The sequence below is a fragment of the Pristis pectinata genome, chromosome 3 (genome assembly GCF_009764475.1).
Source record: "Pristis pectinata isolate sPriPec2 chromosome 3, sPriPec2.1.pri, whole genome shotgun sequence".
NCBI classification, from domain to species: Eukaryota; Metazoa; Chordata; class Chondrichthyes; order Rhinopristiformes; family Pristidae; genus Pristis; species Pristis pectinata.
Window position 1 is genome coordinate 15,905,423 of NC_067407.1, and position 12,794 is coordinate 15,918,216.

The 12,794-nt window shown below is 43.4% G+C and overlaps 1 protein-coding gene across 1 annotated transcript in view; it reads right to left on the minus strand.

Moving 5' to 3' along the window:
• LOC127568561 (rho GTPase-activating protein 29-like) overlaps positions 1-12,311 on the minus strand; it is a 58,054-nt gene extending 45,743 nt beyond the window's left edge. The window contains exons 1-2 of the mRNA XM_052012454.1: positions 12,134-12,311; positions 8,874-9,222 (exon numbers count right to left, since the gene is read on the minus strand). Coding sequence (XP_051868414.1) covers positions 8,874-9,135 — 262 coding nt within the window. The 5' untranslated portion in view covers positions 9,136-9,222; positions 12,134-12,311. The remainder of the gene's footprint in view (positions 1-8,873; positions 9,223-12,133) is intronic.
• Between the last annotated feature and the right edge of the window lie 483 nt (positions 12,312-12,794).

The window sequence follows — 12,794 nt, forward strand, 5'->3', positions numbered from 1 at the left end:
CATACCCATTGCTGAATCTCTACTGTCAACATCCTAGGGTACAAAGCCAACTAGAAACTTAATCTGATTGTCCATATTAATTCTATAGCTGTAAACGTAAAAACTAAAATCTTAATGGAATATTCCATCTGCCTGATGAGTTCAGTTCCAAGAATTGATAGATTGCACCCCTAACATTTTAAACATTCACTCCCCTCACCATTGGTGGACTGTACTGACGTCCCATGCCACAGACAAAGTACAAAGCAGCAACTCATCACAGCTTCAAAAGCACCTGCCAAACCTGTGATGTTTAGCACCCAGGACAAGAAAAGCAAGTTCATTGGAATGCCACCACCTCTAGGTTTCCCTCCCAAGTTAACACTGTGATTTAAAAAAATACAATCACCATTCTTTCTTCACTGGGTTGAAACACTCAAACTGCTTAGACTGGGAATAGCTTAGGTGAGAGGAGTTCCCCAACAACTCCACATTGTATGAAAGAATATATAAAATAGTTCAACTTAAGAACCAACTGGTGAAAACATTCTTGAGATAAAAATTGAAAAGTGGAAGACAATTTAATTGTTAAACATTTTTCGTAGTTCATTTCAGTATGAAAATGTTTTGGGTTTTAAAATCATAGAAAACTTAAGATGAAAGTGATGAAGTTAGATGCACAGAATATATTTCATTGTTTGCAAAGGAGGATATTCAGTTCATTGAGTCCATGTTTGCAATGCTGTCCGATTCATTCCTCACAGCTCCACAAATTATGCATTAGTCTGCTCGTTTTGCTGTAATTCCTAAAGTCTTAAGGCCTAAGTTTTATGGGAAGGAGGAGAAGGAGAAAGCAATGTACATTAGGCTGGAAGCCAGGCATGGACAAGTAGCTGAAAGACTGCATTGTGGTTGGTTGAGGTGGTATGATTTGGCCTATTATGTTTACAGAATTAACTATTTGATAGAAACTTAAGATTATCTAAAATATACAACTGCTTGTTAACATTTTAGGCACTATCATGTGCAACATTACTGGTGTGTGATGAATATGAAAGATACAACAAAATGGACAAATGTAATACTATGAATTCCATGAATTTTGCCACATGAAACAAAATTAACAAACTGTCAAATGAAAGTACAATGTTGAAATATTGTGCAATTAAATTAATACAGCTAGGGTCTAGGGTCCTTCCTCAATTGCAATATCAACTTCAAACCACTGTGACCGAGTTGCAGACAAAGCTACAGAAAGGTAATAGTTGTGTTATTATGTATGGCAGCTTGCAGAAGTCAGTTGGCTTATTCAGGAAAACATTAAACATGGGTAAAAAAAACTCCATAAATACTGATTTAAATAAATAATTTTAGCTATGTAACTATAGTTTTGTTTACTTATAAACACTCCTCAGTGCAGAGTAGATCATTGCTCCACTCCAGGGATACAGGTTGAGCTTGTGGGATCTGACACAGGAAAAAAGATTGTCTGAGATATGGGATTGGATGGCAGAAGCCAAACCCCAGGAATAGTGGAGAGGGAAACAAAGCACTGGGAGCAAGAACTCATTAGACAATCCAGCCAATTGCTGTTGAGGTCTGATATTGTGGGATCAGGTTTGGAGTGCAGACCCTTCATTGTCCCCAAGTCAAAATCCTGGAATTCCCTTTCCAAAAGCATTGTGGGGGACCCTTGACAATATATTGCAAAAGTCCCCACTACCTTCTACAAATTAATAACAAATGGCTATTAAGTGAACTTCTTGCCTGTGTTACCCAAAGCATAAGCTCCAAGGTGGAAACCATGCAAGTGAAAGACCCGGATGCTGCAAAGCACCACAAAATCAAATACTTGCAAATTTAAGTGACATCTGCACAGGCAAAGGTAGTAGCACAGCAAGGTCTCACCAAGTGATTATAAAATGTCAAAATGCATGGTTCAGTGATACTGCTTGAGGAATATTTGTTTTTCAAAAGGCTGGGAGTTTGCACATTCTCACTGTGACCACATGGGTTTTCCCAGGATGCTCTAGTTTCCTCTCACATTCCAGAGAGACGTTGGTAAATGAATGAGCTACTGTTACATTAACCCAGGTGTATGTAGATAGTGCAGAATCAGGAAGGTCGTAGGGAAGTAAGTGGGGAAAATGGACTGGTGGGATTGTTCTATGACCCAGCAAAGATTCAATGGGCTGAATGGAATATAGCAATACAAAATAAAACACTACATATTTTGTATTATATGAACCCAGAAACCACAACTTCACATATCATCTAAAAAACAGAACATCCTGCACTGCAGCAATCTTTCAGTGCTACCGTGGAGTGTCAGCTAATGTAATGTGGTCAAGTCTCTGAAATGGGGTTTATAAATGAGAATGCCAGAGAGCTAAAGCTATTAAACCATGCCTAGGCATATTTAAATGCAGATATGCACTCATAAAACATTCCAATATTGAAGTAATATAAAGATAATTAATATTACCAAAGATATGCTGAGAACACCCTGATGACAGTGAAGAACCAACACAGCAGGCAGGAATGAATCAGTGGCAAAGAAATTATAAAAACATTTCCTTTGGGATTCCAATTGTGTAACATGGAGAGCAAATGGAGTGCAAAGATTTGGCTGGTATGCTCTAAAGGGGAATGCAATTTTACAGATCTAGATACTAAAATGATTGCTGAAACAATTCTGAAATGAAGAACTCCCCAACAGGAGATATCATAAGAGTCACACAACATTGGCCTACCAAGGCCACACCAAGCACCCATTTGCACTAATCCTATACCAATTCCATTTTATTCCCCCCACATTCTATCAAACACCTACACACTAGGGCTATTTACAGTGGCATGTCTTTGGAATGTAGAAAGCAATCAAAGTACTTATAGGAAACCCAAGTGGTCACAGGAAGAACATGCAAACTTCACACAGACTGTAGACTTCAAGACTGCAGCTGCAAGGCAATAGCTCTACTAACTGCACCACTGTGGCATCCTGACATTTGTAGCCAACATTTGTTGTGAATCCTACTACATGGGGAGAAGTATAACCATCCTCACGTTCTTCGTCAGTAAGTTAAAAAAGCAGAACATACTTTCAACCAGGAAATGCAGTGTCAGAGATCAAGAGAAATAAAAAATGGGTTTAAATTTTGCATGAACATAACAGAATTATCTATGAACAGGTTTCTGATGTATATTTTGCTTAAAATGAGAGCAGCCAATCTGTTAGAATAACATCCATAATCCTTTATTTTGTTTCAGTCCTTCTATGGCCTCCCATCTCTATCTCTGATCTCAAGCCTTTTAATCTGCTAAGATATCTAGGCTCTTCCTTTCTCAATGTTCCCAAGGCTCTGGAATTACCTCCTTCAACCTTTTCTTTTTTAAGATCCATCTTTCTTTCCATCTCAGTATCAAATTTTCTTAGGTAAATGCTCCTGTGTAGTACCACGTGAATTTGACTGCAATGAAGCTGCTACACAAATAATTGATATTACAACCCCACTGTGATAAGACTATTGAACGGTTCCCTTATACAATGAGATGGACTATGACCTCACGACCTACCTTGTGACCTTGCACCTTATTGCACTGCACTCTCTCTGTAGCTGTGACACTTTACTCTGTACTGTTATTGATTTTACCTGCACTACATCAATGCACTCTGTACTAACTCAATGTAACTGCACTGTGTAATGAATTGACCTGTATGATCGGTTTGTAAGACAAGCTTTTCACTGTACCTCAGTACAAGTGACAATAATAAACCAATACCAAATACTTGTAGTCTCCTGCCATCAGTACATCAAAACATGTTACATAATTCACATCAGACATTATCCCACTGATGTTTTATGAGTTGACAGCTGAAATATTGGAGAAGCACATACCATCCAAACAATCCATTTAATTAGTACCCTAACCACCATTTGAAAACATTCATTCCCTTCACCAAAAACAGAGCAAGGCTGCAAGACATTTTCTACAAGGACTGTAGCACCTTACCAAAATGTCTTAATAGCCAAACTCACACATTCCACCACGAATTATAAGATCAAGTATGGAAGAACTTCAGTGCAATAATTTGATAGAAATAAATGAGGAAAGACTAAATTGCACAATCTAAAGATTGTGTAAGGAACCTGGGGGTATGTGTGCAAAAGTCTTTGAAAGTGATAGGACATGTTGAGAGAATAGTTAGTAAAGGATATGGGACATAGGTGTTAATAAATAGAGGCACAGGATACAAAACCAGAGAAGTTACGTTGAATCTTCATAAAAACAATTTACATCAGAAATGGAGTACATAGAACATAACAGCACAGTACAGGCCCTTCGGCCCATGATGTTGTGACGACCTTTTAACCTACTCTACTATTCCCTCCCACATATCCCTCCATTTTTCTCTCATCCATGTGCCTACCTAAGAGTCTCTTAAATGTCCCTAACGTGCCTGCCTCAACCAGCACCCCGGTAGCGTGTTCCACGCACCCACCACTCTCTGTGGGAAAAAAACTTACCTCTGATATCCCTTCTGTACTTTCCTCTAATCACCTTAAAATTATGCCCCCTTGTGTTAGCCATTTCCATCCTGGGAAAAGGTCTCTGTCCACTTGATCTATGCCTCTCATCATCTTGTACACCTCTATCAGGTCACCTATCATCCTCCTTCGCTCCGAAGACAAAAGCCCTAGCTTGTTCAACCTATAAGACATGCTCTCCAATCCAGGTAGCATTCTGGTAAATCTCCTCTGCACCCTTTCTAAAGCTTCCACATCTTCCTTATAGTGAGGCAACCAGAACTGAACACAGAGTATTTCGAGTTTCGGAATTACGTGAATGCCTTAAGGGGTGAAAAAAAGGATTTACTAGAAATGGTACCAGGGATGAGATATTTTGGATATAAAGTCAAACTGGAGAAACCTGGATTGCTTCCCTTTAAGCAAACAAGGTTGAGAGGTTATTTGGTGGTGCCATACAAGATCATGAGAGGCATAGACAGGGAAAATGCAGTTGTCGTTAGCTGGGAATTCAAGGATCGGGAAGGAAATAAAAAAATACACAGAGAGGATGTGAGAAAAAACACTTTTTAAAAGTGCAGAGAAACAGTGATGATCTAAAACTCAATGATTAAGGTGGTGGCAATATTGCCAATCAGTATTTTTCAAATGGGAGCTGGATAGACATGGGGGAAAACAATTAAGGGTTATAATAGCAAGGAATGTCTCTGAACAGACTGCTCTAAATGGAGTGAAATGGACCTGATGACCAAATAGCACCATTGTGTCACAACAATTCAATGTTAAGTCACACATAATCTTCTGAATATTTTATGGAATCATTGTTAATTTCTGAAGAGGTGAGCAAACTCATTAAATACACAAAGGGTGAAATTTGTATTCCTACTCTGCTGAAATACAGAAAATTAAACATCCACAGCTGAGATTATACATCCAAATTTCTGCTTTTGTGCACTGAACCAGTGCCAGAGCAGAGGCAAAAATATATATATTTAAATTCATAGAGTCAAGAACCAGTATTGGGAAAAGAATAGTGGAAGAACCTAGGTATGCAGAAGGCATTCTGAACAGTTCAGGAGAGGTAGCTCATTGTTGGAAAGCTTGCTGAAAAGTGCAAAATGATAGCAAAAAGTAAGATTAATTTCTCCCAGACTCGATAAATGAACACTATGATCAATTTTCCACAAGAAAGGTACTGTCCAATCTCAGTTACTAGCTTAGCTTCCTAATTAAGCTATTATGTTTAAGAGGAAGAATTAGGGAATCAAAAACTGCAGATGGTGGAAATCAGAAATAAAAACAGAATACAGGTATATGGGAAGCAATCAGGCAGCCCAGCATTTGTGGAAAGAGAAATTGTTAAATACGTTAACAAATTCTGGACACTTCACGAGAACAGAGAAAGAAAGAGGAAAAGCTAGCTAGTTATCAGTAGCAACAAAGTTTGGGGGGGGGGGGTAGAGGGAGGAGGGAATGCAATCATTTGATTTTCTGCTTTGGCCAGACTGCTTAATAAAGCAGTAATAAAATGATGACAGATATTATCCAGAAACCATCTTAAACATGGGATCCTGCTTAGATAAGTACCCTGCTTCATATTGTTAAGATGAAGGTTTTCAACTTCATACACAGCAACTTTCAGGTTCAAAGTTCACTTTTCAAAAAGGAATAAAGTAAGGCTGAAGTTCACGAGTAATGAGTATACTACTATGCCAATGCGCGCACATGCATGTGTGTGCTCAATAGAAGAATCAAACAGACACAGCTAGTATGGTATATATTAACAATTTTGTCACAAATGCACCTAACATTTTGTTCATACACATTGTAGTTGTAATTTTCCTGTCCACAAACAGCTAATAATAAAAGTTACATTTCCACGGTACATCAATTGACAATCTCCATCATAAATTTGAACATTAAAAAAGCAATGTGAGGAAAAAACTCCCTTTCCATTTTATTCTAATAGATACATGACGAAAAAAATCCAGCCCATTGATTTCCAAGGCTACCTTTAGTACACTTTCTCCCAATTTCCAGCAAGGGCACCATTTCATTCTCCCTGTTTTATCTGCTCTAAAGATACATCTTTGATAACCATGCTTCTGCTAAGTCTTCGTTTTCCTTCAGCTGGGAAGTCTTCTCCATCAAGAGCTGACCATGTCCTTTCCAACCCCCACACTTCCCAGTCTCACCTCTTCCTTCCAGAACCAGGATATTTTTTCTTTGCTCTTCTGTTTCATCATGCTGGCCTACACATTCATATTATCCTCTGCCATTTTTGACACCAAACACATCTTCCTTTCCTAGAACTTCAACGAGACCACTGCAGCTGGGATGTTGTTGTGCAATCTTTCATCTCCACCAAAGCTTGTACTACACCTTATCTCCTGTTCACTTGACAAATATGGCCCCCCTGAATAATGGGGAGAACACATACTGGATAGCTGTTTTGCAGATTTTTCTGTTCAGTCCTTATGTGTGATTCAAGCTTGCCGTCACCTCTCGGTTTAATGCCCCACTTCATTTCCAATCTGAACCCAGTCCTTGGCCTCTTATGTGATGAAATTCAACAGCCACTGATTGATTCTTTATTTACAGTAAAGTTATGGTATTTGGTATTACTATTACCTGCCCATTTTTAATAGGTACAGGAGTTTTAATTTTAAGAACCATAACACTAAACTCAAACCTTAAAACCAGGAACAAAAACAGAACTTTGGAAGAACTCAGCAGCTCAAGCAACATCCAAGGAGGCAAAAGGTGCAAGTTGACAGCTCAGGTCAAAACTCTGCACCAGGACTGAGAGGGAAGAGGAAAGATGGCCAGTATACCAGCACAAAGGGCTGGGGTGGAATAGAGGTTGGTAGGTGGAACCTAACAGGGGAAGGGCAGATGGGCTGATGGTACCAGGTGGGTGGAAGGGATGGGAAAGGTGTACAAGGAGAGAAGAAAATTAACTGGATAACTGTGGGAAGAGAACACAGGGGGTGTTTCAGCTAATTATTAAGCTACCCAAGTAGAATGCAAGATGTTGTTCTTCCCATCCTCAGACTCTCTACAGCAAAGGACAAACAGGTTGGTGTGGGAGTGGGAGAGAGTGTTAAAACGACATGCAACTGGAAGCTCAAGATGGCTATTGCAGACAATACAGGTGCTTCGCAAAATGGTTGCCTAGTTTACAGTTGGTTTCACCAATGTAGAGGAGGTACGGGCATAGTGGTACAAATGAGAGGCCTCTGCTGAGCACTGGCTGCTCAGCATCAGAGAAGTGCAGGGATGATAAAGAAACCAGAGGGGTCAGAGCTGAGGTGAGGCATTGGGTCAGAGAGGGGGAGTGAAGAGAGGTGGTGAGAAGAGAGAGGGGAAGGAGAAAGGTCAGGGGTAGTATTGGGGCTGCAGTGGGATATAGGACCAGAGGAGGCTTGGGGTTGGAGAGATGGGTGGGAGAGAGACACCTCCATCAAGAATCAGCGGGCCTGGAACTAGGTGGGAGAAAGAGGCAGCCCTCATCAAGTTTATACTAGGAATATGGTAAAAGTAGGTTTCATGAGTTAAGAAGTGACTTAAGGGACAGTAAGGAATTGATACTGGATGCCCAAAATGGAAAAGCGATTTCAACTATTTAACCAATTTGTGCACACAACTATGTAAATATGATTTCCATTACCCAACTGAATGCGATCAAGAATTGACATAGAAGGCAAACTTTAAAATCACCAAAAATATACCAAAATGCTGTTCAGTTCACCCGTTTTCTTTTGTGCTCTTTCACCCACATTGGTGAATTAAAATACACTGCATAAAATCCCAATGGGTTCAACAGGCAGCACTGATCAAATCCACAACATCCATTACACAGCAAAACATGTGCAAATGGTGTATTGGCTTCAGCATTGGCTCCAAACCCCATACCAATTAGATTTGGTCACTTAATCAGCATATTTCAATCACTGCTGAACAAAAGACCTCAAAACTCCTTAGTAACAATATAGTGGGAGCCACCTCCACCTCTCAAAGACTACTGTAATTCCACATGGCCCTGCTTCTCAAGGCAACTAGGAATGTCACTCTTTCAGTAAAGCCCATATCCAGGGATTGAAAAATCAACACTAGGAGGTAATTTTATGAATGGTGACACAAGATGAAGGATCAAGGCACATACATGACCTAAAGCACGTTTTGCTTTTAAAGAGAAAGGTTCCGCTATACAAGAACATAAGCAATAACACCAAAACTATATTGTTGTTGGTCAAGTTGCTACTTGCAAAAGTTGTCACTATCTCTCTATGCTGTTTGTTTCAAGTTACTAAATCAAGCTTATCCATAGGAAGTTCAGAGATGAATGTTAAGTAAATAACCCACCTTCTGAAAGAAAGGCTTCTTTCAAATGCTCCAGTACATCTGCAAATTTCCTGACATCATTCACCAACTGCATTATGTATTCTGGGTCCACAACTGGATTGTCATAACAATCTGAGTTAGAGCTGATGCTGCTGACGGAACCACTTTTGACACTTCGGCCCATACTCCAGTTTCCTGAGCTGGGCAATGCAAAGAAATTTGAATTGGATAAACGGGAGAAACCCAAACCACGTTTATTACTTCCAACAGTCTGTCGCAACATCCCAACTGTTGCAATGCTTGCAAATTTTTCGGGATGATCTGAAGACAAGGCTAAAAGATCATTTGCAGAAGTTTAGGATGACAGATCCTAGAAAGATAATAGAAAAGCATTTAGTTAACGTGCTCAAGATAACCTCAAAACATTTCACTGGAAAGTTGGTTTCATTAAATCTCAACATGACCCCAACAATACCTTGCAGTCATATAGTACTATATTTGTTGCAAAACATGCCCAAAACACTGAAATAAAGGTTATTAACTGGGAGTTGAAAAATTATTTTCCCTCACCCACAACAATAAGTTTGCTTCATTAAAGAATTATTCATAAATCTTTAATTGCCTTTCAGTACAATAACCCACTAACTTGTTGCTTAAATTAATGACTCAAGTCATTTGCTTATTATACTATCAGCCATTCACTGGATGCTCTGAGAGATGTCCAGTATCTCAACCTGTTAGATCTTGCTTTGCAACAGGCAACAAAGCTTCAAGTCCCAGTTGACCCAAATACCCACTATTATCTATTTTGTCCTCAATGGCAAAATACTGTTACAGCCACGAGAATTAAGATTAAGGTTCATTAAATTATTAGCTGAAATATTTACATACAAGTGAGGGTATACAAGCTTATTTACAATTCTGTAGCACAGAAAGAATGGATGGAAATCAAAGCAGATTGCAAAAGCAATGTTAAGAGAACAGATGAAAATTCATTTAAATTAATGCACAAAATATCTCATAGAAACAACACAACTCTCAAATATTTCTGAAGTGGTAACCCACATCAACATAATCTGTCGCAAGAGACTTTCCTGTTTTGTGCTGAGAATAGTACATGAGTAAACTTCAGCTTTTACAGAGCACATTTTACCAGTATTGCATCAGAAATTTAATGTATAATAAAACCCTGTACTATTCATTAAAAACAGGTGATCAATTGCATTTCAGAAAAAGAAAGCCACCTTAGAAATCAAATGTTTGTGACAGTCATATAAACCATTTTCTTTGCTGTATGCAACAGAACACAAACTGGGTCAAAATGGCATTCAACAGAAACAAGTGCAGAAGAAGTTTTTTTTTAAAAAAGCACCTAGTGAAAAAAAAACCAGATCCATGGTTGATAACCCTACTTATGATGTATGGCATCTTTATCTTGCAGTGAATACTTGCATTCCTTGATTAAATAACCCACACCCAATCCATCCAACTACTGCTACTGACACAACTTGAGGATAGTTTGACAGAAAGCACTATGCATGGCCCAAGCAGCAGAAGCCCCATTGCATTCTTAGATCCAATGTGGAAGATAAAGACACAAGGGGTGTCGGAGATGAAGGGGACAATGGGTTCAGAAGAAAAAGTGTGCGAGAGATCCACTTGATACTAGAAGGGGCAAAGAGTTCAGTGCGATAGATGCAGAGAGTTTGGGGGGGGCAACTGATGCAGAGAGTTTGGTGGGCGGGGTTGGGGGAGGTGGCTGAGGGAGATGGTATGATGGGCGCCGAGAGTTTTGGGTGGAGAGTGGAAGAGATGGTGCAGCGGGTGCCTACAAGGGTGGAGCATGGAACAAGGCAGGGAGTTGGGGGTGTTGGAGGCGCTGATGCACTGAGTTGGGGGAGGGGTGTTGGCGGCACTGGTGCACCGAGTTGGGGGAGGGGAAGGGTGTTGGATTCGCAGGTGCATAGTATTTGTTGGGGGGGGGGGGGGGGAAGAAGGATTGTTGGAGACACCAGTGCACAGAGTGGGTGGTGTACTGGGAAGCACTGGTGCACCGAGTTGGGGAAGGGGAGGAGTGTTGGGAGCACCCATGCACAGTTTGGGGGAGGGGGGATTGTTGGACGCGCCGGTACACAGAGTTGGGAAAGGGAAGGGAAGGAAAGGAAAGGGAAGGGGGGGGGGGGTGTTGGACGCGCCAGTGCACGGAGTTGGGACGGGGGGTGGAGTTGGGACGTTGGACCCGCCGGTGCACGGAGTTGGGACAGGGGGAGGGGGGGGGTGTTGGAGCTGCCAGTGCACGGAGTTGGGATTGGGGGGTGGGTGTTGCAGGCGCCGGTGCACGGAGTTGGGACGGGGGGGTGGGAGTGGTGTTGGACCCACCGGTGCACGGAGTTGGGACGGGGGGGTGGGGGTAGGTGTTGAACCCGCCGATGCACTGAGTGGGGGGGGGGGGTTGTTGCAGGCGCTGGCGCACGGAGTTGGGACGGGGGGGGGGGGGGAATGTGGCAGGCGCCGGTGCACGGAGTTGGGACGGGGGGGGGGGGGGGGGGAATGTGGCAGGCGCCGGTGCACGGAGTTGGGACGGGGGGGGGGGGGGGGAATGTGGCAGGCGCCGGTGCACGGAGTTGGGACTGGGGGGGGGGAATGTGGCAGGCGCCGGTGCACGGAATTGGGACGGGGGGGGGGTAGGTGTTGCAGGCGCCGGTGCACGGAGTTGGGACGGGGAGGGGGGGGTGGGTGTTGCAGGCGCCGGTGCACGGAGTTGGGACGGGGGGGTGGGGGTGGTGTTGGACCCACCGGTGCACGGAGTTGGGACGGGGGAGGGGTAGGTGTTGAACCCGCCGATGCACTGAGTGGGGGGAGGGTTGTTGTTGCAGGCGCCGGTGCACAGAGTTGGGACGGGGGGGGGGGGGGAATGTGGCAGGCGCCGGTGCACGGAGTTGGGACGGGGGGGGGGGGGTAGGTGTTGCAGGCGCCGGTGCACGGAGGTGGGACGGGGGGGGGGTGTTGCAGGCGCCGCCGCCGCGAGCCGGCCGGAAGGAGCGCGCGCCGCCCGCCCGCCGGGCTCCGCTCCTCGCTCCACGAGCCCGAGTAACGGTCACTTTCTTTTCTTTAGGAAAGAGGGAGAGAGAAGCAAACGGGGTGAAGCGGACCAGCACCGAGACCCTCTCAGGGCTCCGGAGACTTGCAGACGGTAAGTCCGAACCTCCAGAAGCGTTCCCAGCCGGCGGGCACGAAAAACAACCCCGCAGTGGGGTCGGCAGCAGAAAATCAGCACTCACCCGCTTCACCGAGCTGGGCGTCGATCCCGCTGATGTTTTGGCTGCCATTGCTTTTATTTCTCTCTCTTTTTCTCTTCCACAGCTGCGAAAGGCAGCGCTTTGACGTCTCGCCTCTCCGTCGCTGAGGAAGGAGGGGGGGGAGAGAAAAAAAACCTCATCCGCCGCCGTTTACCTTCACAACTTGTCCGGCGCCCTCCCCGCCCCCACGTGACCACAGCCCGGGCAGGCGATTGGCCGAGCGCCGCTCCCTCCTCCCGCCCCCTTACCCCCGGGGCAAAAATCTGGTGCAGCCGCAACAGGTGAAGGGAGAGGCGTCGGGTTGCATTGGCATCTGAGAGGTGGGCTGCCGAAGTTTTTTTTCCCCTCCCCCAGGAAAGTTCTGAGTGCGTCAACGTCCGAGGGAAGAAATCCAATGGAAATGCAAGCATTTGGGGAAAACTGCACTGGCGGAGCAATTCAGTGGAAATAAATGAGCTGTTTTATCATCTGCCAGCACTTTTGCTTGCATGCATGGATTTAAACACTTATATATCCTAATATCCACGGAAGTACTGCCGTGATCCAGGTCTTGCAAATAACACGAATGATAAATAAGATCCTGCCACGTTTACTCCCAAGGTTTGCAATTCAGGATGGTTTAGCTTCTCTTTGAAACCAGAAG